General features: G+C 33.2%; 3 protein-coding genes across 9 annotated transcripts in view; all 3 read right to left on the bottom strand.

Annotated features, from left to right (window-relative positions):
• LOC145332715 (uncharacterized) overlaps positions 1-6,961 on the bottom strand; it is a 30,283-nt gene extending 23,322 nt beyond the window's left edge. For 5 of the 7 annotated variants that reach the window (XM_080177747.1, XM_080177749.1, XM_080177744.1 and 2 more), the window contains exons 1-10: positions 6,738-6,961; positions 6,120-6,257; positions 5,225-5,289; positions 4,612-4,791; positions 4,249-4,341; positions 3,746-3,856; positions 3,455-3,526; positions 2,870-2,947; positions 1,177-1,260; positions 777-864 (exon numbers count right to left, since the gene is read on the bottom strand). In XM_080177747.1, coding sequence (XP_080033873.1) covers positions 777-864; positions 1,177-1,260; positions 2,870-2,947; positions 3,455-3,526; positions 3,746-3,856; positions 4,249-4,341; positions 4,612-4,791; positions 5,225-5,289; positions 6,120-6,250 — 902 coding nt within the window. In that variant the 5' untranslated portion in view covers positions 6,251-6,257; positions 6,738-6,961. Of the gene's footprint in view, positions 1-776; positions 865-1,176; positions 1,261-2,869; positions 2,948-3,454; positions 3,527-3,745; positions 3,857-4,248; positions 4,342-4,611; positions 4,792-5,224; positions 5,294-6,119; positions 6,258-6,737 lie in introns of all 7 variants that reach the window. The other 2 variants (XM_080177751.1, XM_080177750.1) reach the window with 2 other exon arrangements.
• Positions 6,962-7,078: 117 nt separating this feature from the next.
• Positions 7,079-18,213, bottom strand: Mtpalpha (monolysocardiolipin acyltransferase Mtpalpha). The gene is made up of 19 exons (XM_080177752.1): positions 18,058-18,213; positions 17,834-17,901; positions 17,297-17,431; positions 16,665-16,736; positions 16,056-16,245; positions 15,405-15,503; positions 14,972-15,102; positions 14,582-14,706; positions 14,186-14,393; positions 13,523-13,597; positions 13,141-13,251; positions 11,844-11,981; positions 11,387-11,607; positions 10,809-10,899; positions 10,398-10,487; positions 9,925-9,994; positions 9,413-9,521; positions 8,594-8,710; positions 7,079-8,231 (listed from the first exon to the last, which is right to left on the bottom strand). The coding sequence occupies exons 1-19, from the start codon at positions 18,179-18,181 to the stop codon at positions 8,099-8,101; spliced, it is 2,307 nt and encodes a 768-aa protein (XP_080033878.1). The 5' UTR covers positions 18,182-18,213; the 3' UTR covers positions 7,079-8,098.
• The window catches only part of tst (superkiller complex helicase subunit twister), an 18,127-nt gene continuing 9,261 nt past the window's right edge, over positions 18,183-27,048 (bottom strand). Inside the window, exons 15-26 of the mRNA XM_080177743.1 lie at positions 24,646-24,758; positions 23,560-23,699; positions 23,118-23,244; positions 22,765-22,836; positions 22,466-22,554; positions 22,148-22,263; positions 21,390-21,519; positions 20,985-21,118; positions 20,601-20,745; positions 19,538-20,246; positions 18,707-19,080; positions 18,183-18,517 (exon numbers count right to left, since the gene is read on the bottom strand). Coding sequence (XP_080033869.1) covers positions 18,382-18,517; positions 18,707-19,080; positions 19,538-20,246; positions 20,601-20,745; positions 20,985-21,118; positions 21,390-21,519; positions 22,148-22,263; positions 22,466-22,554; positions 22,765-22,836; positions 23,118-23,244; positions 23,560-23,699; positions 24,646-24,758 — 2,285 coding nt within the window. The 3' untranslated portion in view covers positions 18,183-18,381. The remainder of the gene's footprint in view (positions 18,518-18,706; positions 19,081-19,537; positions 20,247-20,600; positions 20,746-20,984; positions 21,119-21,389; positions 21,520-22,147; positions 22,264-22,465; positions 22,555-22,764; positions 22,837-23,117; positions 23,245-23,559; positions 23,700-24,645; positions 24,759-27,048) is intronic.

Raw genomic sequence — 27,048 nt, 5'->3', positions numbered from 1 at the left:
TTAAATGGCGCTTAGAATTCGAATTTTGATCTGGAATTTTGCATGAATAATCCTTGGTAGGTCTATTTTCCCTAAATCGAACAAAAAGTTGGAAAAGTAACGGCTAACGGCTGGCGGCTCAGCCGTTTTCCCATTTTTTGGATATATTATGAGCAAATTAGTCACGAAACCTATCTCCACATAATACTTTTTGTCGCTCAAAGACCTTATTAAACGGTTTTAGCCAGTAGCTGTTAATACTAGAAATTTTAAAAATGATTATTGCTATTATTTAACATGAATTAAACCAAAAATATGTTTTAAAAAGTTGATTCCTACGTAATTAATGATGAATTTGCCCTGAAAATAGGAAAAAAAACGGCTAAACGGCTGAGCCGCCAGCCGTTACTTTCCCAATTTTTTGTTCGATTGAGGGAAAATATACCTACCTACCAAGGATTACTCATGAAAAATTTCAGATCGAAGTTCGAATTCTAAGTGCCAATGACAATTCATAAAATTATCCCTTCTGTAGATTACAATTGGTAGTTGAAACTTTTGGACACTCAATTAATTAACCAACCGATCAAATTCGATAAAAGTACCTCAAGTTATTAAGCCAACGAATAAAAAAGGGTTAGGTATTGTAAAACTTTAGGAATATTGTAATAAACAGCCCTTCCTCCCTGTAAGAAATGACTTAAAAAGTAAGAACAGAGGAATTCTTTAAATCTAGAAAATGGCTAAAGGCATTCTCGAGTAGCTGTTGTCCCGTATTTGTATCTAAAATTACCAACCTCAAATCATGCTTGATCTTAATTCTTGAAGATTTCCTCACGGATCCGTCAGAATTGTCCAGCCCTTCCTCAGATTTTCTTTTTGTACCTTTAGAGAAAACAACATTGAAACGTTGACATTACACCCAAGTTTGATTTTGGGTATTCTTCTTTCAGCCTAACAATTAAGAATTCGAATCCGCCATTAAAAAACGGATTCCGGATTCGGACTTTGATTCCAAAATGGGCTAAAAATTGAGCGGATTCCGAATTCTGATTGCCAACCCTAGATTAGAGTTATACATACCTGTCTGTTGTTCATCATTGCCGCTGTCATCTCCATTTTGTTTAGAGTCATACATACCTGTCTGTTGTTCATCATTGCCGCTATCGTTACCATTTTGTTTAGAGTCATACACACCTGTCTGTTGTTCATCATTGCCGCTGTCATCTCCATTTTGTTCCCCGTCATTCTCTTCCTCCTCCATTGGCTCATCTACAACGTCTACAAAATGAGTGTGTCAGCAGGGATCTAAAGGAATAAGACAATGGACGATAAATTGATATGCATTCCCAATGATGACTCAGCTTAACGAACCAACCAATCAAAATTTAATAAAAGTCTCTAAAGTTATCAAGCCAACGAATAAAAAATCTTTATTCTAAAACTTTGGGTAACAATGAATAAACAGCTCAATGTCACCACCCTCCCTGGTGTGACAGGGCACTGATAGGACAATGCAAGATGATAAAGGGGGAGGTCATTTTCTAGTAAATTCCGTAAAGGTGTGTGTGTTGTAAGGCCTAAAAATAGTAGTAGAACGATAAGGTGCTCTATATATTTGTATTCCCTATTGAATAGAACAATAGGGACCACCTTATCGTTCTACTACTATTTTTAGGCCTTATAACACACACACCTTTACACACTTTTACGGAATTTACTAGAAAATGACCTCCCCCTTAATCTCCCACAAAATTCTTGCCTTTTACTAGAAGATGGTAAAGGGTTTTGGATTAACTTTTACTCTTCGTTGAAACAGATGATAAAAGATTTCCTTCTTGATGGAAAATTAATAAAACTGTGTAATATATTTCAAAATCTTTTGCAAGTTCAGGCGCGTGAAAATTATTAGGCTCAATGGCAATAAGGTTTATCAACTAATTCTTTACGAAGAACGTGTTTCAACTTTTGCCTTAAATTGACCATCCTCTTAAAGGAAGCCTGCAAGAAATACCACGCTTTAACTGCTGAAAGACTGCCACAAGTAGACCAAATACCCCAAATTTGAAGCCTTCAGCTTCTATTACAAAAAAGTTCTAGGCATTTTAAAATGACATTTTATGTACAATGGAAATTTTGAAAGAATTGCAATGCTCATGTTGAAAACTTTAAAATTAAACTACGTGGCCTAGAAACAAAATTATAAGCTTATTTTTGTCATAAATTTAGGTTTCCAGTAACTAATTATATTTTTACAATAAAAATACCTACCCATTTTTATAGTCAAAATCACTAAAAAAAATTAAGTTTTACTTGCGTTGTACCGAATGTACTGTAGCCAATCAGAAGGCTGAATCAGCTTAACAACCAATCACAGCTAAGCTTGTATTAGTTTACCCCTTTGTTTCCGCTATGATTTTCGTTTAAAAATGCAATTTAAATAGAATTTTTTTCATAGATTTTGACTATGAAATGTGGTGTTTTTATTGTAAAAATGTAATCAGTTACAAGCAATCTAAGTTTCTGACAAAGATAAGGTTATAATTTTATGTCTAGGCAACGTAATTTAATATTGTTTTTTCTTTTATGAGCATTGGAAATCTTTCAAAAATTCCATTGTACATAAAATGCTATTTTGAAATGCCTAGAACTTTTTTGTTATTAAAGCTGAAGGCTTATAATTTGGGGTATTGGGTCTTCTTGTGGCAGTCTTTCAGCAGTTAAAGCGTGTTATTTCTTGCCTGCGTCCTTTAAATACATCCACTGCTTATTTGCTGGATGTCCCTGCATTATTTTATAGATACCTAAGTGAGTTGCAATCAAAACAAACGTATTGGTTTACAATATTACGATTGTTAACCTCCCCCCCTTCCCCTAAACAAAAAAGTACCTGTTTCATCCCGTGGGTAATTCATTCCATTGACATCCTCTTCATTTTCCATCAACGGATCAACCTCCGGTTCTCCGCCTATTATTAATTAAATTATTATGAAGGTTTGGGGAAAAGTGGACTTTAAATGAAATTATGGGTGTATAATTATATGCTGTAAAAAAAATAAAAGAATATGTAAGAGGGGGGATAATTTGAATAAAATAAAGAGTTTTGAAAATATTTCTTTGCTGGAAAAAACTAGAAAGGGGAAAAAATTTAAAAATTTGCAGCAGGGGAAAAAATGAATCTTGTGCAGAATATACACCCCTGCATGAAATAGATGTGAATATTTTGTTTTCTTCTCACTTTTTGTATATCTAGACTTTTTGTTATTGTAGTAAAAATTATATCTGAGCGAAATTACTCGAAACAGTTTTATAAGATGGTTTATAGATAGATATAAGAACGCTACGAATAAGAATCTTCTAGTTTTTCATTTGTTATCAGAACGGGGAGCTTAAACCGAATGAATTTAATTATTCATTTTAATATCCGCGTAAAGCTGTCTATAATATGTTGCATTACATACATAACTATTATTACCTTCATCGTCATTAGCTACTAGAGGATCCTCTGCATCACCCTCAATCATTTCAGCATCTTCGTCAACGCCACCTTGTAAAAAAATATGGATTTTTATAAGGAGGAGCCTAATTGATTTCTAAATTTTCGTGTATTTAGAAACATACTAAAACGCTAAAAATCAGGGCTCGGCAGCCGAGTGTAAGCATCAATAGAGTCAACCTTTAACAAGCTTTAAAAATCAACTGGAAGTCTAAACCTGACCCAAATATGTCAATCCCTCTCAAAGCAACTATAATTTGTCATGCATACCTTCAACAAATTCAGTCTCCTCCAGACTGTCAGCATCTACATCAGCCTCAATCTCCTCAGCGTCGTTCATGTCATCTCCTTCAGTATCCTGGTCCTCTTCACCTCCTTCTACTATAATAATGTTGATTTGAATCAAATTGTGGTTTAGTATCACTAAAATCATTTCCCGTGTTCATTCAAAACCGATTAATATCTGGTGGATTAGAACCGGTTTTCATCCATACGAAAAAACTGTCTAGCATCGTAGTATATCAAGTTTTCTACAAATATATGAATGTAAAAACACAATTTCAATTGCAGTTTAGGATTCTGGGTCCAAAAACTGTGCGGATTGCGGATTTCGGATTCAGATTGCCAACCCTATTTATAATTGTTCATTTTATATTTGCGGAGAGCTGTTTAGAATACGATACGAGAAATAACTACCTAGGTATTATATGTTCATTGTTAATATTTATCTATCTAAACAACAACATCTATCAAACTTTATGTCTCTATATTACCTTGTGGTTCAGTAGCACTAATGATATCATCAATAGGTTCGTCATTAATATCTTCGCCATCGTTACTGCTTATCACATCATCGTTTACACCACCTAGACAAACATCAATTAAATTGTATATGTTTCAGTTTTATCTGATTAGAAAATTAGAAAACATGAACATTCTTTTTGTCACATTCAAATATATTAATAACGGAAACAAAAACTTAACTCCACTTTTATGGAACAAAATCAAGTACTGCATTTGTCATTTGTCCTATGTTCTTTCGTAAGTTATATCATTTATTATTATTAAGCGAACACTCAATTTTTTTTCATTCCAGATGATAAAAAAAATCTTTATTGAACTAATAAATACTGTACCTGTACTTAATGCATCATCACCATTTGTATTATTTTCTGTTTCATCTTCCTCAGACTCTATTGCAATAACATTCTCGGCTGAGGTTTCAGCTTCACCTTCAATTTCAGTCTCGCCTTCTGCCTCGCCTTTAGTTACGCTTTCAGCTTCACCTTCACTTTTGCCTTCAACCTCAGTCAAGCCTTTATAAACAGATATAAATTATTGCAGCTACAGGGTGAAAGCAGGCAGAGGGTTAGCTCTAATGTCAATATATCAGCGTTGTATATTCTGCATGAGGTCCCAGGCTTCAAGGGGAAGGGGAGGAAATAAAAACATGTGGGAGGGGAAAAAATAAATTAAATAGTTCTTATTTTTCCCCCCTCCTTGGGACGAAAACAAGTGGAGGGGGGGGGGGGGGGGGGAGAGTTAAAAGACTAGAATGTACCACGATTCGAACGGAGAGTAAACAATAATATTACTAAACAACATTTATTTAAACAGATCCATATTACCTAAATTGTTTGTTTGAACAATGTGTTCTGCTTATTAAAGTACCAGTTGGGAAACGTACAAACCTTACATTTTACTAGGGAAAGGGGTTTACTATCATTCTTCTTCTAGTTAAATTCTTACCTTCATCTTTATCAGATGATTCAGTGACTGTTGTGGCCTCGTCAACATTATTTTCAACCTCCTCACTAAATTATTAAAACTCATTACAGCAAATTAGCTCTAGATGTAGATAAAGCCTTATGGTTTTAAAGGGGTAGTTTCACGAAATGCATTTGAACTTAATTTAGTGAACCGCATATTTTATCCTGGTTAAATGGTTAAACTACATTTATATGGCATATATTTGAAAAAATTTCAATTTTCTACCACATAGTTTTTGAAATATCAAGACTTGAAAATCGCCTTTTTAAATTGCATATATCACAAAAAGACAATTTTCAGGTCTTGATATTTTAAGAACTACGTGGTAGAAAATTGAATTTATTTCAAATATATGCTATTTAAATGTAGTTTACCCCATTAACTCAGAAAAAATATGCGGTTCACTAAATTAAGTTCAAATGCATTTCGTGAAACTACCCCTTTGAAAATAAAAAATCTTCAAGAAATTGACTTCATCTTAGTTTAAAATAATCGCTGATTTAAAACAAGGATATTATGCCGGCTTTAATTAGCATCAAGACAGATAAAACTTATCCCAATAGGGCTTCGAAACAGATTACTATCTGCTAGATCCGGTTCTTAGCCATACTGAAAAATGATGTATCGTATTTTATCCAGTTTCCTAGGAATATTAAAATAAAAATCATAATATTAAAAAAGTTTTGTTAAACTGTGCCTTCGGCATCTCAGGGCTAACAAAACTGGTTTAATCTTATAACTATACATTTTTATATAAGTAGAAAATAGGATTTTATTAATACGAAACGACACATGATTTTTAAGTATGACTTCAAACCGGTTCTAATCCAGCGGATATAAATCGGTTTCTAAGCCCTACTGGAATGACACATACCTGACTTCTTCATCATTTAAATCAGCATTTGTTACAACTTCCTCTTCGACAAGAGGATCTGTTTCAGCGGTTTCTGCAACTTTGCTGATAGCTTGCTGTTGCTGTTTTCTTGTTTTTGCCACAGTCGCCATTTTGTCACTTTCTGCTTTTTAATAGTTTTGATTATGATATTTTTGTTACAAAAAAGGGAAAAAACCATGATTTGTAACTTTTTAGCATATAAAAAGGGGAAAAAAGATTGAAATAACCGTAGGTATTGCAATAACATTTTATTCAATCAACTATTATCTTTGACTCCTTGAGATAATAATCAAACAACTAGCTAATCAGGTTTAAGAAACGAGATATCCACTCAATTTGTAATAATCCGGCAAAAATATGCAATTATTTATTAAACAGATAGCAATTTGTCCAACTAAAAATGGAACAAAGAAAAGGGTTTAATTTACGATTACAAAACTAATACCTTCACATTCACAATTCCTTAAAACTTTTTATTTTAAATAAGCGAGTTCTTTACACTTTAATACAATACATGAATTTGTATTTGGACATTCCAAATGTAACAGAAAATTAAAATACATCAAACTACTTTATCAAGTAACAAAGGTTCAAAACTTTCCTGTAGCAATGACTCAACAGTCTCTTGAATCCACACTAGCAAGTATTTCAATACTTTATTTGTAGGACTTATTAATTTTGTACCTCTAGTCTTTTTGTCACAACAATTGAGGCATTATTGTCATGTAGGCTATAGCTGTAACTACTAGTTCACATTATAGGCTTTGCTAGTATAAACAAAACAGTCAAATACATCAATGACTGACTACATTATTATTCCTGAAACAATTTCTAATATTATTGATGTATAATTAACAGGCCAAATTTAAGATAAATCCGATTTTATGAAACACTAGGTAGATTCTTAAATTTTTCCAAATCTGACTACATTTTTAAAATCTGAAATTAGTCATCTTTTATCAAGGTCTAAATTCATTATCAACAATAAGAGCATTTTTTTGTATGTAAATCTACGTGGTTGCGCTGAGATGTAAAGAATATAATACGCGGCATTGTTTATTTTTGCCATACATTTTTGCGCGCGAAATTATATAACTTGCATCCCAACGCAACAAGCATAGACAAACTTTTTAAAGGCTCTTTTTTATTAATTATTTTATAGTTTATATAAATATCTGGCAAATAAAATAACTTAAAAAACATTTTATATCTTGTACTATTCATTTAAGGGTGTACTGTACGCTTTAAGTAGCAGATTCCGCAATTTTAGTTTTTGATGTAAAAAAACCGTCAAACTTAATTTACAAAATCCGCAAGTGAAATTTATGTGCCAATATGTGTGTAATAAAGTGCAAGTTTTCACGAATACATTGTTATCTAAAAATGCTAAAATTTCTAATGTGAGCCATTAAGTATCTTAAATTCTATTCGCTCATAATTAATAAGAACACAGTATGTAATATAGTGTAGGAATAGTACATTTTGACAAGATAATACATATTTATAAATAAGGTTTTTTACACTCGAATCATATAAAAGTTATAGGTACAAATATAAATTTTACATAGAATTGTCATTATTTTTTAGCTTTGTATCTAAAATATATGAAAATATTTTACATCTTAAATATATGACACTTTTCAATGACTTAAAAAAATTAGACAATTCTATCAATCATTTTTATGGTTTCTTAGCTCGTTATCAAATTTCGAATCGATTGAGGCCTTTTGATTATAAGGCTATTCTAAAATTAAAACACAAAAATAAAGCCTCGGTAACTGAACACGGTTTTAAAAGGGAACCCAAAATTCTATTGAAATTAAGGTCTTTCAAAGCAGGGATAGATGTTTTTTATATATCTGTTTAAGCTTTTTGGCTTCAAATTTAAAAAACAAAGGCCTAAAAGTATTAAAATCTAAGAATCATGCAAAGGGTGATGTTTGGTTGAGTATATGATCCTAATTGAAGAACTTCTTGCCCCCCTTGGCCATGTCTAGGAGCATCTGGCAGGGTGTGAAGGCAGCTCCGTAGTGTTCCTCGTATCTGCGCATCTGGTCAACTAGTTTCTGGGCTCCAAAGTTGTCAGTGTACCTAGAAAGATTTAGTTTGGATTATGCTTCATGGGATTTTCCTTGAAGGAGAGTAAAAAATGATATTTTGGTATGGAGGATAAATAGATTGACATCCCCAAATGATGATAAACAAAACTATACCTTCAGTAAGTAGAAATTATGGGTTGTAAAGTTTGTCCAGTGTAGATTTTAATCCAACCAATCATAATTCAATAAAGTACTCTAGGTTTGGGTACTAGTATAAGTTCAGTGTTCAATCCCCTTTATTTTCTGACAAAGCTAATGTTAAAATGTTATGATGGTAAAAGTGAAGATAAATAATAATTTCGATAGTTTAAATTGAAAATTAAAGGGGCATGAACTATGTATCTATCTAAGTACCTGAATGGACCACCGGTGAATGGAGGGAAGCCAAGACCGAAGACAGCACCAATATCGCCAGCAATGGGTTCTCTCAGGATACCATCCTGGTGGCTGTAAATAGCCTCATTCACGAATCTAAATTAGATCAACTTTAATTTTGGTACCTTTTTAAAACAATATAGGATATAAAGTTTTTTAAACGCTATGATTTATATGTTAAGATAACAGGGCTTTACATACAATTTTTCTGTTAGGCTTTACCTTCCATCTATTTCTATTTTTTCAAACATTTAACAGGATTACAGTATAGATTGTGTAATACAAGTTTCTACCACATTCGGAAATATAGAAATATTAATTTATAGCTTACTATGCCCAAAAGCACTTATTGAGAAACACAATGAGAACCACCCATACATGGCAATGTTAAGCGGTCAATATCAAATTAAGATACTTAAATTTATTTAAAATGTCCTTCATAATTTCTGTTTTAGGAAGCACATATTAATTCTAAGCTATTTCCTAAAGTACTAGATATAAAGTTCTAGAATAATAATAGGAATCTAAAAGGATAAGACAATGGCCTATAAGTTGGTGTACATCCCCGATGATAATAAACAAAATTACCCCTTCTATAGATTACAATTAGTGGTTGAATCGTTCAGACACTCAACTAAATTAACAAACCAATCAAAATTCAATAAAAATCTCCAAAGTTGTTAAGCAAACGAATAAGAAAACCTTATTATAAAACTTGGGGAACTAGTTTAATAATCAGCCAAATGTCCCTTTCCTCCATATACTATGACTATACCAAAAATGTAAATTAAAATGTACCTTGACAGAAGTCTCATAGCAATATCTTCATCACCACCGACACTAGCGGGACCAACCAGAGACCTGGCCTTCATAATTTCTCTAGCCTTCTCATTCACGGGTCTGTCCTGTTGACAGGGGCAGAAAAGATGCAATACATGTTAAATAAAAAATAAATTTAGATAACCTAAATTCAAATAGTTTGCTCAAAGGCGAGATTTCGTTGTTAAGCACTATTTTAAGCCTTATTACTGACTTTTAAGTGATAATTTTATTTTTATGAAAATATAAACAACAGAATTAACGAAGAAATCCTGTGTTTTCTACATTTAGATTCATCCTTGAAATGTAAATACCTGGTTTCTTAGAAAAAAAATGCATCAGATAAATTTGTTAAAACCTGTTTAAGGTTCTATGGATTATAGTTAATGTTTTAAAACATAGATACCTAATGACTACTTCAAACTATTCCAGAAATAATATCTTATTGAGGATTAAGTTAAAGTACGAATATTGCATCTTAAAGCTTCCCTTGGAATCCTTTGAGTAAACAAACATGCCCTTTCCAGACTTTCTACCACACATCTCAGCAGCAACGAAATCCTAAAGTAAAAATATATATCTCTATTCATCTAAATAACCGAACATTAATATTTCTAATAACAATTAGAATTTTCACAAAGTTAGCAATAAATACATATTAATTAAGTATGATTAGATGCGTTCATTTAAGATGAAAAGATTAAATCCTCAAAAAGGTGCTAGCAATTAATGAATAGGGGAAAAAATTCTTTATTTATCACAAACTAAAATATCTTTCTAAAGTCATTTAGGTAGTCAAACTACTAAGCAGTGTTATAGCCTTTTAATTTGGGCTAAATGATTTCTTTGATTTCTCCCCCTCTCTACTTGGTGCTTACTCAACGCCATAGGAAAATCCAGTTAAAGATTTTTCATCTTCTATCTACCATTTTCTTCAATATTAATTGTATATAATAAATGTTACCTTAAGAACCTCTGGGTCTCCACCACGGAATCTGTCACCATAAGCGTTGCCAAGATCCTCAGCCACGTGAGCAGCAACGTCAATTCCGACCTAAACAGGCAACTTAACTTTAGAGGCAAGCGTAAGTATAGAGAAAGAGGGATCATACTTTACAGGGCCTTAAAAAAGACGAAAAACCTGGCATAAAAATTAATTGTTGTCAATATGCAAAAAAATATGTTTTAACTTTTATGTAGACCTCTAGACATTTTGATAACGATTATTGAGTTGCTACGCTTTCTAAACCATACTTAATTCAATTGATACATAAATCAACATCTCAAGTTTGAAATCGATAGGACAATTCTAACATGTATAAATTAACGATTGAAGCTATAAGGACCGACCCGAAGTCTGGAATTGTATCCTTACCTCATCAATAAGAGTAGCAACGCCAACAGGGAAACCAGATCCCTTGGTGATTTTGTCTAACTTCTTGGGGTCAACACCTTCTTGCAACAGTCTATAAACAAAATTTTTTTCATAGCATAGCTACCCTCAGAAATTTAAGGTATTGATAAGATAATGTCCAATAAATTGATATACATTCCCAATTATGATTTTCAAAATTACCACTTTTGTAGATAAAAATTAGTTGCTAAAACATTTGAACACTCCACGTAATTAATCAAAATTCACTCTAGTCCCCAAAGTTGTTAAGCCAACGAATAAGAAAACGTTAATATAAAACTTTGGGGACTGGTATAATACTAACAAACAACCCATTGTCCTCTCTTACTCTGAGCTACCCTGCAATAACAAAAGTCCATCTGTTTGTTTATTCTCCTTCTCAACTCACAAATGTTCGGACATTTAGTCAGCAACTCACGTTATATGCCTATCTCTGTCCATACGTGCATTTTATGAGTAGAAAGCTCTTCAAATTGAGACGTCCTTTTGAAGTTATTAGGTTAAGCAACACAATCCGGTAAGATATTATAAATGTTTACCTAATAGCTTCTGAGAGGGTAGGGGCAAGAATACGGGTGGTATAGAAGCCAGGTCCATCACCAACAACGATGACAACCTTGCCCTGGCGGAGACCAACATCAACAGCAGACCTAGTTGTCTCAGCGTCTGTCTTATCGGTGGTAATGATTTCTAACAACTGCATCTTGTCCACGGGGGAGAAGTAGTGCATACCAATAACCTTCTCAGGACGGATTGAAGCCTAGAAAGATTCATTGAATATATCATGAAAGGGGTGATTAATAAAGTATGTTGATTTGTTATAAAAGAACTAAATGTTATTTACTCGGCTTACGCTAGTCATTGTGTTTAAAAGGAGTAGTTTTTCGAAATGTATCTGAACTTCAATGAAACCTTTTCGAACATCTTACATTTATCATATTCTGTAAGAGCATCTAAAGGATCAGGTACTAAATCACCAGATAATCAGTAAATCACCTTAGCAATATCGGAGATGGGCAAGGCACTAGTGTTGGAAGCAAAGATGGCATCCTCTCTCATGTGTTTCTCAACCTCCTTCACCACACGGTGCTTCAGGGACAGGTCCTCGAAAACAGCCTCAATAACCATGTCAACCTTAACAGAAACATTATCACAATTGTGTTAACAAACATAAAACCTACAAATCAAGTCATTTACTAAGTATATTTGCAATTACTTTTATTTAATGAAATCTTCCAATTTTTAACATGTACAAAACGGCCTGCTTAATTGCTTCAAGATCCATGTCAGATCTATATAGGAAATAAATGTCTATAAACGAGCTCAAGTTTTCCAAGGAATATATGATTAAAACTCATAGTGCTCCAATAATCCATAATAAACTCTCATTGCCCAGAACGATAAGACCCATTATTTTACTTTATTAAAAATAAATTCATTTTTTTCATTTCATGTTGCTATTTACCTTATATTGATGTATTTAATTTCTAATCATAAAAAAGAAAATTTAAATTTATAATATGATAAATTTAAGAAAACTATGTTTTAAAAGAATTCGATTGTGGCGACATTTTGTGTGTTCAAATATTAAACTAAAATTGTAATCATCATCATTAACCCTTTGGTGATGGTAATGTAAAGAAAAAAATATAATTTAAAAAAATCTTTTAAAAATCATTTAAATTATTAAATATTTACTTTCTTTTAGATAGTAATGCCGGGTGAGGAAAATAGATTTATTGAGAAATAGATATGCATATAGAAAACTAGCCAATAGGGAGATAATTATATCGAGCCAACTCTAGTACTGTTATATACAGATAATTATGACCATTATCAAGTCAAAATATATGTATCTTCTGTATTTCAAGTACAGGAGTACGTAGGTATCTATAGTTTGAAATTTCAAAAAAAGGGTTTGGCTAGAAGGGTGCTTTTCTTCGGAAATCAAATATAAGAAATTTTTATGTGGTCTGATAACAGAAACAACTTTCTAATTAAACTTTAAAAACCATAGCAAAAAACGGATAAGTATAATAATCTTATACATACGATAATAGTGATTTATCACATCGTATTCTAAACAGCTTTCCGCGGACATAGAAAAAAATTATAAGATTAATGCCAGTTTTTTTTACCTAAGAGGCCGAAGGCCCTGGCTCTCAAAACTCTGATCATTTTTTATGTAAGTATTCGTGGAAAAATTGTCTAATGCAATGCTATACATGATTTTACAGTATTTTCTAAGAACCGGTTTTAATCCTGAAGCTATACTGGAAAGATATTTACTAACCTTGCTGAAGTCATTGTAATTTAAAGCAGGAATCAAGTTGGCCATGTATTTCTCTCCTTCCAGTTTGCTGATCTTCTTCCTCTTTACCTTCTTGTCAACTCCTTCTTGAACCTAGATGATAGACAGTTAGGATATAAATATTATCATGCACAGGGATGGGATACAGAGGAATCATCACAAAGTCAGCCATGTATCTTTAACAGCTAGGAACCACCAGAGCAATACCGACAAATCTAAGATCAAATGAGAGTAGTGGATCAGTGGTTTATAGAATTTTCAGGTTCCTATATCTAAAAGATGCTGAATAGATTCCCTTATGGTCAGACAAACGGACATTTTGAATTATAGAGTACCATCGCTACCCAAAAAATAACTACTGTACCTGGTTGACACCACGAGCCAATCCCTTGCTGTTCATGTCCTTCAGGATGGTGGTCATTCCCTTGTCAACTGATACCTATACAATGGATGTTTAAATAAAATAGTTTAAGAATAAATTTATATTGGGGGGGGGGGGGGGGGTGGTGATTGGAAGAGGGACAATAACCTAAAACCATCCTATATATGAATAAAAAGCTTTCCTAAACAACATTTATACCCGACAAGCAATATTACTTGATTGAGAACAAAATCTATGTCAAAATATCTCTTGAGAAATACCAATAACATAAAGCCATTCTAAACCAAAACCGTCCATGGTTTAAAGGATCTTTTGCCTCAACTGAAAATATTTACTACTTCATATTGTAGGTCTAGGATCTATTTATCTTAACACACACCAATCGAAATACTTTTTTGCGAGAAGGGAGAGGACAATAAACTGTAAATTGCACTGGTATCCAAAGTTACTATGTTATTTTATTCATTGGCACAAAGACTTTAAGTACTTTTTATAGAATTTTGATTGGTTGGTTGCAAACTAATAGTGTCCAAACTGTTTAACCAATAATTTTAATCTACAGATGGTGTAATTTTGTTTATAATAACATTGGGTATAAGATCCCTGTGTTTTTTTTTGGTTTGTCTAAATCTATCTATGGCTCACCTGGGCAATACCCGCGCCCATAAGACCAGCACCCAAGACACCCAGGGTGTGCGCCTGCTTGGCAGGCTTGCCGTAGTGGTTCTTCTTGCACTCAGTCTGTCCGTGGAACAGGGACATCAGACCCTTGGCCTCGGGGGACACGCACAGCTCTCCGAACTTGGTATGCTCGGCCTTGTAGCTCTCGGCTTCACCCTTGTCCAAACCGGTTCTAAATAATACAAAATGTATCTAAGGATTAAAAAAAACGAGAAATAACGCTAATACATAAAAAACAAGGACAATGATATCCTAATTGGAGCAGTATAATAAATTGGGTGAAAAAAATAGAAGTTTTAAAAGGATAAAATATATAGAACAAATATTCAACTACAGAGAAAAATATTATTTGATTCTAACCTGATAACCTCTAAGATCTTGAGAGGAGCAGGGTAGAGACCATTAGTTTGCTTCATAACCTTTCCTTTGGCGGTCTTGAACAGATAATCCTTCACGGGGTTCAAGGTCAGGGCTTGCTTGGTGGCCTAAATAAGAAAAAGTTTCATGAGTTCTTGACAAGAAACTGATAGCTATGCCATATTTGTTAATTCTATTATTTCTATAAGGCCTTTGCTACTTGTAGGGATGGATATTAGAAGGGTCAATAATGCTTCTATGTCAAATGACAATAGCCAAACAGTACCAGTTGACTTCCAGGCAAAGATTATGCACTAATAAGAATTATTTGTCTATTTTATTATCGTCTAGTTGCTTTATTGGATAACTAAACATTACATATCAGTAATTTACCTTTTCAGTGAAGTTCTTTGGTCCTCTAGCAGGCAGCTTCATGGAGCCCTCTCCAAGTTGCTTGGCTGTGTCAATAGCAATCTTTTCCAGATAAGCGTGGGTGGTAACATCCTGTGCAGTTAATCCAGGTCCTGCATAAAAAGTAGGGGTGTATATTCTGCACAAAGATTCATTTCTTCCCCCTGCTGCAAAAATATTTAATTCCCCCTCCCCCTCCCCCAGAGATAAAATTAAATTTCCCGTCATTTCAAAGGATTATTTGTCTGTAGATGAGAGAACAAGTAGCTTTTTGTTGTATTCCCCCCACCCCTCAATATTTTTCATTACATTTTATTTATTTTCTGTAATATTAAAACAACATGCAGGATAAAATATATTGTCTTTCCTTATGATTACTTAATCGTTCATACTCTGTGACTTATGGTTTACTTACCAAGAGGATCAACAACTTTGTCAACGAGTCCAACCTTCTTGGCCTTCTTAGCGTTCAGGGTCTTGCCAGTCAGAGCCATGTCAAGGGTGTTAGGGATACCTGAACAAGAACAGTTATTTATTATATCGTACTATAAACAGCTTTCCGCGGATATAAAAATGTAAAATTAGCCCCGAGACGCTAAAGGCACGGGCTAAAAATATAGTTTAATCTAATGAATTTATGTTTTCATCTTAGTAGAAAACTGGATATAATAAGATGCAAAACATAATTTTTCAGTATAGCTGATAACTGGTTCTAATACAGCGGATATTCTTCGGTTTCAAAGCGATGCTGGAAAATAGTTTCCTAATAGAGCTATTGTCTTTTTTTTCTATTAAAAAAACGGAATCATGAAGAAATCCTGTATTTTTGTATATTTTTTGTGTTTTGTGTATTTTGGTACATCCTAGAGAGCTAAAACTTATATAGTAATTTTCCTACAAACAGGTGCAGTGTTGGAGGAATTTTTTCTAACGATGAAATGTACAAAAATCAAGATTTTCTCGCATTTAAAAGCTATTCAGCATCGTTCGTTGACTTCCTATGACTATGTTTAACAAGGACTATTTTGTACTCTACATAGAGTAGCTTTGTTAAAATGAATCGTACCAGTAAGAGCGGGAAGCCTCTCAAGACCACCTCCTCCGGGCAGAACACCTATCAGAACCTCGGGCAGGCCCAGGCCTGTCTTCAGACCATCAACAGCAATTCTGTATTGGCAAGCCATGGCAACCTCCAGGCCACCGCCAAGGCAGGAACCTTGAATGGCAGCGACAACAGGCTTGGGAGATTTTTCAATCTAAATTGTAAAAAAAAATATGTGGACTAATCGAGTATACAAGGGAAGTTATTTTTGAACCTTGGAAGGATGCGCAGATCTTAATGCTTCGCATCTATTAAACCAATAGTAGCCAACAGCCAAGATCTAATTATGTAATTGTACAGGTAGCAAACGGCTAAAGCAAACGCCCATAAATTTAAATCGATGATTTTACCATGTTTAGATTTACACGCTTCATGTGAGTTTACTATTCTTGTCTTTTTATTCCAGATCTTTTATTGACTATGTTAAATATAAAAAGGGATAAACCCTTTTAGGAACCAAACAAAATAAAATATCCATGTTATATAATAGGTTCCTATATCAAAATAAATAAGCAAAACAAAACCATACACGTATAGGTATTATATTATTTGTAAAAATATTTTGTAACTTACTTTAAAAAGAAGATCTTGGCAAGCTTTGGAAAGAGCAGCTCCTTGTTCTGCAGTGGTTACTTTGTCCAACATCTAAAATGTACAATACTTACTACTATAGGTATAAACGTGGCATCTAACGTGTCTTCAAAGGGGTAAGAAAGAGCAAAAAAATTAAACCATCCCGACTTCACTAAAAAGGATACCTCAATCATTTCTATATTTATTGAAATCTTAAGTCAAACAAACAAAAAAACATTACTACTTTATTATGTAAAGTCAATAAATATCAAGACGATCCAGTCCATGACTAGCATTTTCCTTACGACTTACTTTACAGTCCATTTATTGAGAGGGATTAAAATATGACAACTGCCATACTCAACCGAGCGTTAGGTAATATATACAAGGATCGATGTTCTTTCCCAATAATTGCTCTGATATCAGAGCCAATAAATTGAAAACATTTTACGACTCCAAATTGGTGTTTTCTATCCATTTACACAAAATCTATGTTATAAACAGGTATTTGCAAAAATAAAAAAACGGTGTAAACCTAGGGTTGAAAAAGAGGGAAAGGCAGGAATGCAAATTTAAGGTGGGGTGTGTTCACGTTACTAACGCTTCACTATGCTTGGTACAATTAGGTATACCTTGATGTCAGCTCCAGCAATGAAGCATCCAGGTTTGCCAGAAATGAGAACAGCTGACTTGGCAGCAGGATCTGAGCTGAACTTGTTGTAAACCTCCTCAAACTCTCCCATCAACTCCTCACCAAGAGAGTTCACCTAAAAATTTAAGATTAACTTCATTGTAACAGGGATGTTAAACAGGGGTGTATACTGTATACTCTGCATGGGGAAAAATTGAAAAAATGAAGAAGAAAGGGAGGGAAAAATCAATCTTGTGCAGAATATAAACCCCTGAATTGTTAAGTTTTGTAGTAAAAAGCAGGAATCATGTATATTAGTATAACCAACAAGCAAAATTAATAAACAAAAAAAAAATACGTGGCAGATATAAAGATCATCATTACTAATAAACAAATCACCTAAAACAATTGTAATCATGAAAATTAAATGAAAGTTAAGTTTTATGCAAGTTTTTTTTTAACTTGTTTGATAACAAGTGAGAATGTAATTTTTATAAGTTATTGTTGACTGGCAAAAGTAAGTATATACTGTACTCACCTTAGAACCCTGTTGGTCCATCTTAATAACAGCAACTCCATCTTGGACACTGTAGGCTAAATGTTTACCTAAATATAATAAGACATTAAAATTTGTTGGGTAAACCAGGCTTTTTCCCCATGAAAAGCATTAATCAAACTGTCATTTTACATTAGAAATGTTGTTCAAATGCATATACATCATTGTTCTTAATTTTATTTCCTCGATGGGATAAAAAATGTTACCTCCAAGAACTCTGGAGTTGCTGAGGAATCTTGCGGCAATGGATGGGCCCTGCAATGCTGCTGTTGAGCCCCGCAACAACACTGATCCCCGCACACGACCAAGTTTGGTAAATGCTTGAGCCATATTTCTCTGAAATTAACAATTACATATTAATATTTAGCTCAAGTATAAAACAACATTTTAAGTCAACCAGGTTAATTCACAGTATCACAGCTTTTTCTCACAAGGCACATCATTTATGATTCAGCAAATATCTCAGCGCCATTTTTGAAAATGGCGCGGGAAAATTTGACGCCAAATTTTGTTTGAACTTGGCGTCAGTCTTACTGCGTATACAGAGAGGCAGCAAAGACAATATCCCTTTTGATGATGGTCGAGGCCTGGTCCATTTTCTGATACAGGACCGGGTCTCCAATAACTCGAGCGGCATCTTTCACGTCACGCAGTGATTCGTCCAACCTAATAAAGGAAATTAGATATCAAAAAAAAGGTGACCCAATTTCTTTTTATAAATCTACAGTAGTTTGCAAAGTTACAAATGTGTATTTTGTCATTTATTTTACTTACATGTACTTTTTCATTATAATGTAAAATACCTAGACAAAGATAATAATAATAGCTCTCCAAATGATATATTCAAATATTTACCTTTGAATAGTTCTAACAATGATTCCTTCTTGTACATCAGTCAACTTTGTAATATCAGCAAACGGCATTCCCCTAGCCCACTCATAAACCACCTCAACCAGTCCAAAATTAAACGACTCCACATATTCTCCAACAGGCTGTAGCAGACCACAATCAACTTGCACTTGTCCAATCCTTGCAGCAATATTCTTGATATCCTTGATTCCCTGTTCCAGAGCGGGTGTCAGCTCTGGTTCTGAACAGTTTCGTTGCTGGAACACAAGGCAGGAGAGCAGCGCAGCTATTTCTTCTGGCGGTCTGTCAGTCAGTTGGTTGTTGAACACTAATTCTGTTACTATAAGCTCGTTGCTGCCCATTTCACAGGCTACGCGACCCTATAAAAAAAGAATTTATTACAAAAGTAAAATTAAAGTACGGATAAAAGCAGAATAAGAGCTTATTTGCCTCTAATTTTTCCACCATTCAAAATTGTTCCTTTGTTTAATGCAAAATATTATTTTATGTCAACACAAACACGCAAAATAACAAAACAATTAGTCTTAATGAGTCTTCTTTACTAACAGAAAAGTGGGGGTAAAATAAGTTATTATTATTATAAGAGATTTTCCTCTCTAGCGCCTGTTTTTCTTCTAGTAAAAATAACTTAAATGAAAATAATTCATAGGTATCGCAGTAAAATGCTATACAGTATGAATACAGCTTTTTTAATAAATAAGCAATCACCAAATCTTTTTTTACATGATCTTTTAAGAAGTAAACTATAAGTCCATTTTGGGAAGTACGAACACACTTTAGTTGTAGAGTAGATGCGCACATAGAAAACTTGCCTACCTTTAGCTGAACAGTATTATGAATATCAATATATTGCAATGTTCTCAATACATTAATCCTGCAATGATACTCTGGTAGAAGTGTAAGACTCGCTTCTGAACACAAATAGTTACATCTATCCAATTCTTCTTGGCGAGATTTCACAGCATAAACTTTGTAGAAAAGTTGCGTAAATTCTTGGTGGGACTCCATTGAATTCAATTCAGTTGTCAATTCTTCCAGTTTTTGTAGCTCCAGTATAAGTTCAAGCTCTTGAATTTTAAAGTCTTTACGAGGGATTAATAATTCCAATTTCTTGGCTGCTGGATCACTTAACTTGATCAAGGCTTCCATAGCTGTCATAACACTTTGGCCAGGAGGATCAGCTCTAAATCTGGGAATCTCTCTCTTCTTTACATCATTAACAACTTTGTCTATATCAACTTTAATTGTAGCAGTTGTAATATGCATTATATCTTCATCTTTAATATTAATAATGACATGTTTACTAGAACCACCGGAACTACAGGCCAGCCTACCAACCCCAAGCATAGAAAGGCATCGCGCATTTTCTGAAGTTTTATCACCAGCAGAAGCAGTATCAATAGAAAGATCTTGCATAGCATAATCAATGTTGTCATTGTTTGGTTCCATAACGAATACAGAATGGGCCCGGGGTTTACTTTTCTGATCTGTACTCAATATCAGACAAGGAACGTTCACATTTCCTCTAAATGTAAAACTTGATTAACAAGGATGACAATGTATATGAGAAGCAAAACACAAAATAACATGGATGGATAAACAGAAAAAGTGAGTTATCTAGCTGTGAGATGTTCACTGGTCATAAAAATGTAAGAGATAGAGAATATATATGATAATGGAACCCTTTAAATCACGAGAATGAAGAAAAGTAAATGGTTGAATATAAGATGCTCTTTCATACAAAAAAAAAACAGCAGTATACTTTTAAAAATCAGTTTCAAATATTAAATCATCCCCATAGCGTTACGGACAGACCGGCAGACATAATGATAATGTGAATTATAGAGTAGATCGCTAATAAAAAAAAACCTGTCTGTACCTGTGATTGACAAGAACTACTCTTCCAGGCGCCAGAAGTTTAGAAGGAGTCTGGTAAGACAGAATCAGAGACCAAATATTATCACGTATTTCAAGTAGGTCTCTAGCAAGGGAGTAGTATCTACATGCTTCTCTGTATTGGTCGCCTAAAAAAGATCAACATATGACATCAAGAGACCAGACTAAACGAACTTTTTAGCTTTAAAAAGAAAAAAAATGAGGTGTATTTTATTGATGATTTTTTTGTATTGTTAAGGTTACCCTTACCCAAAAAGCTTTGTTGTTAATAAGAACCACATTCATCCAGCAGTTGGCGAGATCTTAAGCTACAGACACATAGACAGACATCTGGTTATTTAATATAAGGTTAATCAACGTAACTTGCCTGTTATATCTGACATATTTTGAAGCTCCTTTTGTAAATGTGTAGCTCTCTCTTTATATCCTGCTTGTTGTTTTTGTGTCCCCAACTCAGCAAAACTTCTTTTCATCATGTCCTCCACCCTTAGCTCTTCCACTCTGTTATAAAGAATAAGGTAATGGGAAAAAATAAACTCTAGATCGTGGACGTGCAGGGAGTGAGGGGATATTTGGCTGTAAATCACACGGGTATAAAAAGTGTAATAATCCCGTTTTCTTATTCGTTGATACTTTTAATAAATCTGGAAAAAAATCCTATTCCATAGAAAATTAAGTAACATTGATTTCAACCTTAAGGTTTAACATTTATACCCCAATAGTGTTTGTTGTCCGTATGATTAAAACTGGAAAATGTATAAAAAAAACCTACCTTAAAAGATTGAGAATCATGGAGTATGTAAGCCTAAACTTGCTCTCTAGCCTCATAGGTTTGCCCTGCATCATACCATGCAGCTCTGACATATCATATACTTCATTCTTACACAAGATTATCACAGTTCCTAAAAATATACAATTACATATGATAATTTAGAATTTTCTTCTTTAATAAGCAAAAAAAGATAATCTTAAAATCTCCATATAAATAACTTCAAAATAAAAGAAATAAAGCACTACAACTTTAAATTATGCTTCTCAAAATTTTTTTTTTGAGAAACATTGAAAATACCTACTCATTTTTACAAACTAAAGGTAAAAGTTGCAATTCTGTTCTTTAAAGTAGTAAGTTTTTAAAGTCCACACATCTAGTCTAGTACACCATAAACATTGAAAATACCCAGTTTTACAAACTAAAGGAAAAAATCGGAATTATGTCCAGTAAATAGGTCCGTCAAGATCTAGTCTAGTTAGCCATTTAATGAAAGTCTCGGTAGAACTTCAAAAATATAATCTAAGGTATCCTTAGATGCTAGGGGCGATGACACTAGTATTTAAGAAACAAATATGCTAGATAAACCCAGGAATACCGTGTAGCCAACAAGCGAAATAAATCTAAAATGATATTAGGGTGGCAGATAAAAATGTTGTAAATGTTTTTAAGTGTTGCCCCCCAACGACAGCTGAAAATCACGTATAGGTTTCGTGTTTTTTTCCGAATAAATTTCGTAGTTAGTATGAGCTGAGACAAACCTGTAGAGTCAAGACCACGTCTCCCAGCCCTGCCAGCCATCTGAATGTATTCAGCAGGCAACAAGGTTCGAAACCCTTTACCATCGTGCTTCCGAATGGCATCAAACACAACAGTCCTAAATTTTTTGGATATTAATGACTGCCAAATTTTCACCTCCTAATATTCAATCTTAACAGTGAGATTAAATCATTAAAAAATGAAGCCTAAGAAGCCTAAAAAAACATCCCAGATAACCCGCTTTCACGGGACACATAAAAAAAACTGAACTACTTAATTGTAACGGATGATAACATAAACAGGTAAATTAATATATTTACCTAGCAGGCATGTTGACACCCATAGCAAAAGTTTCCGTAGCAAATAGAAGCTTCACCCAGCCACTTGCAAAACAACATTCTACCACTTCCTATCATTGTAAAATATTTCAAAGATATAAAATATGATTAAAATGAAAATAATATGGAAATCTTTGAATAATTCAAAGTATTGATCTAATTTAATATTTAAAATACTTCCAAACTAATTCTAAATCATATCTTAAGCTTAGATAAAACAGAGAAAGAATCTACTCTAAGCTCTTTTAATTAGGTAAAAAATGCATGATAAAAGATTTTACCTTTAAAATGGGTAAAATGCCAGAATGATGAATTCCAATACCACGTTTCAATAACTCCGTCAAGTTTAAAACCTTAAATAATATGGGATATAAGTTTAAAAAGATACCTACCGATATTGTTAGGATATGCACGAATTATACCAAGCTTTTAAAAATTAAGATTCTTAGGACGATAAATTGTATATATAATATATCATACGCAGCAGATTCCTTCAATTTTGTAAACGCTGCAATTCTATAATTTTGTTTAATTAGAACCTTTTTCCTTTAATTTGAATTTTTTGAAATTTTGGGGATTTTTATTGTAATTCTATGATTTTTTTGTTCTTTAGAGTGTAAATAAGTCTCAATACCTGTGGTAATTTTCTATCAGGGGGCTTAAGTCTAGCAATACATTTGCTCACAAAATGGTGGATATCTCCCTTTTCAACGTTGGTTGTTAAATCAAGACTGGTTAACATGTTGGCGTTTGCGTCACATCTAAAATTGGTCATGAGAAAATATTTCCAGACTGGCTCAGAAACCGATTTATATCAGCTGGATTAGAACCGGTTTTGAGCCATATTGAAAACTCATTTTTTATCCGTATTAAATATAAATATTAATCCGCATAGTGTTATTACTTAAAACTTTTCTTTGATAAGAAAATAATTATTGTAGGGTCAAAATGTACTATTTTCTGTGAATTAAGGTGAACTATCTAAATCTTTCTACAGTTATTGAAATCTTAAGCTTAAGAAGAAGAAAAATTTTATTACTTTACATTATAGGATATGGAACATAAACAATGATTACCTTGATCTACTGAGGGTGAACGCCACAACCGGTAGTTTATCCTGTCTCTGAAGATGTTCAATGATGGTCAACCAAATACCCCTCTCCTGTTGGGGACCAACACGGTCTTTTGTCCCTTTGCCACCAGTCTGTTGTTTTCCCTGAATTATTAAATTTTTATTAATAATATTTCTAATTATATTTTTAAAGAACCTAAAGCCATCCAGGGACCTAGTTGAAGCTTCCCTAAAAAATATAACTCCATCTGTTCAGTAGTTATTAAAATCTCAAGCTTCGGACAAATCTTTTATCACTTTATACAATAGGATGTAAAATCTACTGAGATTTAGCACTAAGCTACGTAGTTTTTGTTAATGGGAAGACAGAGGTAGTAAATGATAAACGGTGGTCCCCTTGTGAAATAAATAATTTGTCAATTTTTGTTATTTGAAGTCTATCCAATTGAATACCTACTCATATTTATCTTAAATATAGGTAGGTACCTATTTCTTTTATATATATTTCTAGAAACAACCTTAAAAGATTTAAAGGGGGGGGGGGGGGGCGGAAGTGACACTTTTTGAAACCAAGTCAAAGGAACTCAGTTAAAAAAAAAAGTTACAGCTGTGAGATTGTGCATGGCAATTGCTTTTAAGAGGTAAAATATTAAACTGTGAAGAAACAGCGGTATATGCGCTCCCGCCGAATTTATTTTTTGCCTTTTCTAGCAAAATAAGACAATTTTTAATTATTCAAAATTTTCCTTATAAACTCACTTGACACAATATTTTACAGGAACGACAGGAAAGTTTGAAATGTTTATGAAAAAAATACTTTTTTCTAAAATGATTGAAAATTGTCTAATTTGGCGAGAAAAGGAATAAAATTCGGCAGAAAACGGCGGTTTTCGACTTGAGCGGCGGTTCCGCCGCCGTTTCCTCACAGTTCCATATTGAACCTATTTACAGCAACTACCATGCAAAATCTCAGAGCTGTAACTCTTTATTTAGCTGAGTTCCCTTGACTTTTAGTTTTGGTTCCAAAAAGTGTCACTTCCGCCCCCTCCCTTTGTGATACATGAAACGAAAAGTCAAGATAAGATCTAACCTTAGATTCCCTGTCCTTTTTGGCCTGAACAGCTTTGAAGTAGCCAGTCTGAAGGAATGCGCCCGTAGCATCTTGCAGTAAAAATCTTTCATCTCGACTTTTACCACTAGAACCTGAAAATTAAAAAAATCATATTACCGCCAGGAAATGACTGTGTATTTTAAAAACAAATAAATCAGACAATTATTTCGCTTAGCACGACACGCCAAAAAGATCAACTAAAGTAAGATGTAAGTTCCAGGGTGGCCACAGACTTTTTTTCAAAATAGCATAAAATAGTATGCAAAAAAAAGTAAATAGTATGCAATAGTATGTAAAATTTTTAAAAATAGTATGCAAATTTTTTAAAAATAGTATGAAATAGTATGCATTTTAAACAAATTAGTATGAAATAGCAAGCATTTAAAACACTATAGGGCCTTAAAATGTTGGTTAGCTATCAGTAATTTGAAATGTCCGTCTGTCTGTATGTCTTAGTTTGGGGGAAACGTGATTTTCTCGGCTCCTATAAAAGATAAAAGGCTGAAATTTTTAGACAACATTCTCATTATTAAGGAGCACAATTAACTATAAAACATCAATGGTGGTAGGACCGATTTTTAGCAGGTTTTAGGCTATTTTTGTATTTTTCACATTTTTCTCCATATCTTTGGTGTTTATGGTCCAATTTCCAAAAATTTTTCAGTTATAGTATCAAAATTAAATTTCCTGTCGTTTCAAGAAAACAACTATGACGGTCAGACTGCCTTTAAGCAGGTTTTAGGCATAGAGAAAAAAATAAAAGAGAGGAATCGAAGCAACTAGAAGACGAAAATAGGCAGTGGGCCCAGGGGCCTAATTAGCGCTGTTGCCGCGCTAAATTTTATTGCTATTCCACCACTTTTCAAATGGGAGGATTACAAAATTAATATGTAAAGTTTTAATAATTAGAATATAATATTTAAATTAAAAATAAAAAGAAAATTTTGTTATTAAATATAAAAAATACTAAAATAACAACATCTAAAAAAATATTTTTTTTACTTTTTGATATTGTCGTTTTAATGTTTTCATTAAAAATTACAAAGAATTCATTTTTATTTTTAAAAAACTTGTGCATGAAAGATGAATCCTTTCATTTCTAAAAAGGAGGAAATTTTTTTCATAATAAACACTCAGCTGATTCTGACCGCCCACGGCTGTTTGCTAAATATTGTTTTTCTTTTTATTTACATTATTATTTATAATTGACATACAAAAAGCCCTGGGCAGCTTTTGATTTTCGTCTGCTAAGATTTCTTTAAAAATTAGGGATGGGGAAGTAGTATTTTACCATGAAAAGGGGGTGAGTATTCATCCTCTTATCCTTTTTCCTTATGGTTTTAGGCTATTTTTGTATTTTTCACATTTTTCTCCATACCTTTAGTGTTTATGGCCCGATTTCCGAAGTTTTTCAGTTATATATATCAAAATTAAATTTCCTGTCGTTTCAAGAAAACATCAATAGCGGTCAGACTGCCTTTTTGCAGGTTTTTGGCTATTTTTATATTTTTCACATTTTTCCTCCTATCTTTGGTGTTTATGGTCCGTTTTTAAAAATTGAAGATTTATCTGAAATCCAAAGAAATAGTGGAAATAGTATGCAATTTTGGACAATAGTGGAAATAGCATATTTTTTGGGAATAGTTTGCATAGTATGCAAAAATATGAAGTTCTGTATAGTCATTTCCATCCGGGAGGAATGGAAAATTGGAATGTAAATTTCACTGGTACCTAAAGTTTTATATCTTATTCTTTTGCTAAAAAACATTGGGTACTAAAAAGTATTTAGATAGATTGGTTCCAAACCAGTGGTGTTTAAATTTTTCAACCAATAATTTAATCTATAAGACCATATTGGATAGAGATCCTTCGCTAGAACTACATTCACACATATCATGTAGCTTTTATAAAAGCGTACACAAAAATTATTATAACCTAAAACTAAACTTTCATATTTGTAACTAAATTGTTATTTTAGTAGTAAGATAAGGCATATCGTAAACAAACTTACTGAAAACAAAACGTGGGTTAAATAAACTCTTCATAATTTTGTTGCATGTTGAGTTTTTAAAACATGTCTGCTAAAATTACTTTTGGAAAAGAAGTAGGAAGTATGTCTGTCTGTCTTTAGTATGCTAACTACTGGACTGGTTGATTTTTTCTTTACAAAGAAGCTGTATACATGCTCCACATATTTTTTATTGAAATTATTTTATGAGAGGGTAGCACGCCATCCCGAAGAAAATCTCCTATGGAGAATATTTATCCCAACCCCCCTAAGTAGGTTTATAATTTGATAAAATTATTATACCTAAATGCAATTAATATATTCGCATGAGGCAAATAAAGCACAATTTTTCACAATGGACACAAAATTTCGGA

Source organism: Acartia tonsa, chromosome 11 (assembly GCF_053477335.1).
Source record: "Acartia tonsa isolate MP-2025a chromosome 11, ASM5347733v1, whole genome shotgun sequence".
NCBI classification, from domain to species: Eukaryota; Metazoa; Arthropoda; class Copepoda; order Calanoida; family Acartiidae; genus Acartia; species Acartia tonsa.
The sequence above is the reverse complement of the archived record's forward strand: the minus strand, read 5'-3'. Positions and strand labels throughout refer to the sequence as shown.

What these genes read in the sequence shown, in the direction of transcription:
- Mtpalpha (XM_080177752.1), bottom strand. Translation starts at nt 18,181, where the DNA reads ATGGCTCAAGCATTTACCAAACTTGGTCGTGTGCGGGGATCAGTGTTG. An exon ending in TGGACCAACAGGGTTCTAAG is followed by an intron (nt 17,432 to 17,833) that starts GTGAGTACAGTA and finishes TTAAATTTTTAG; the next exon opens with GTGAACTCTCTTGGTGAGGA. An exon ending in TGGCTCGTGGTGTCAACCAG is followed by an intron (nt 13,252 to 13,522) that starts GTACAGTAGTTA and finishes TCTATCATCTAG; the next exon opens with GTTCAAGAAGGAGTTGACAA.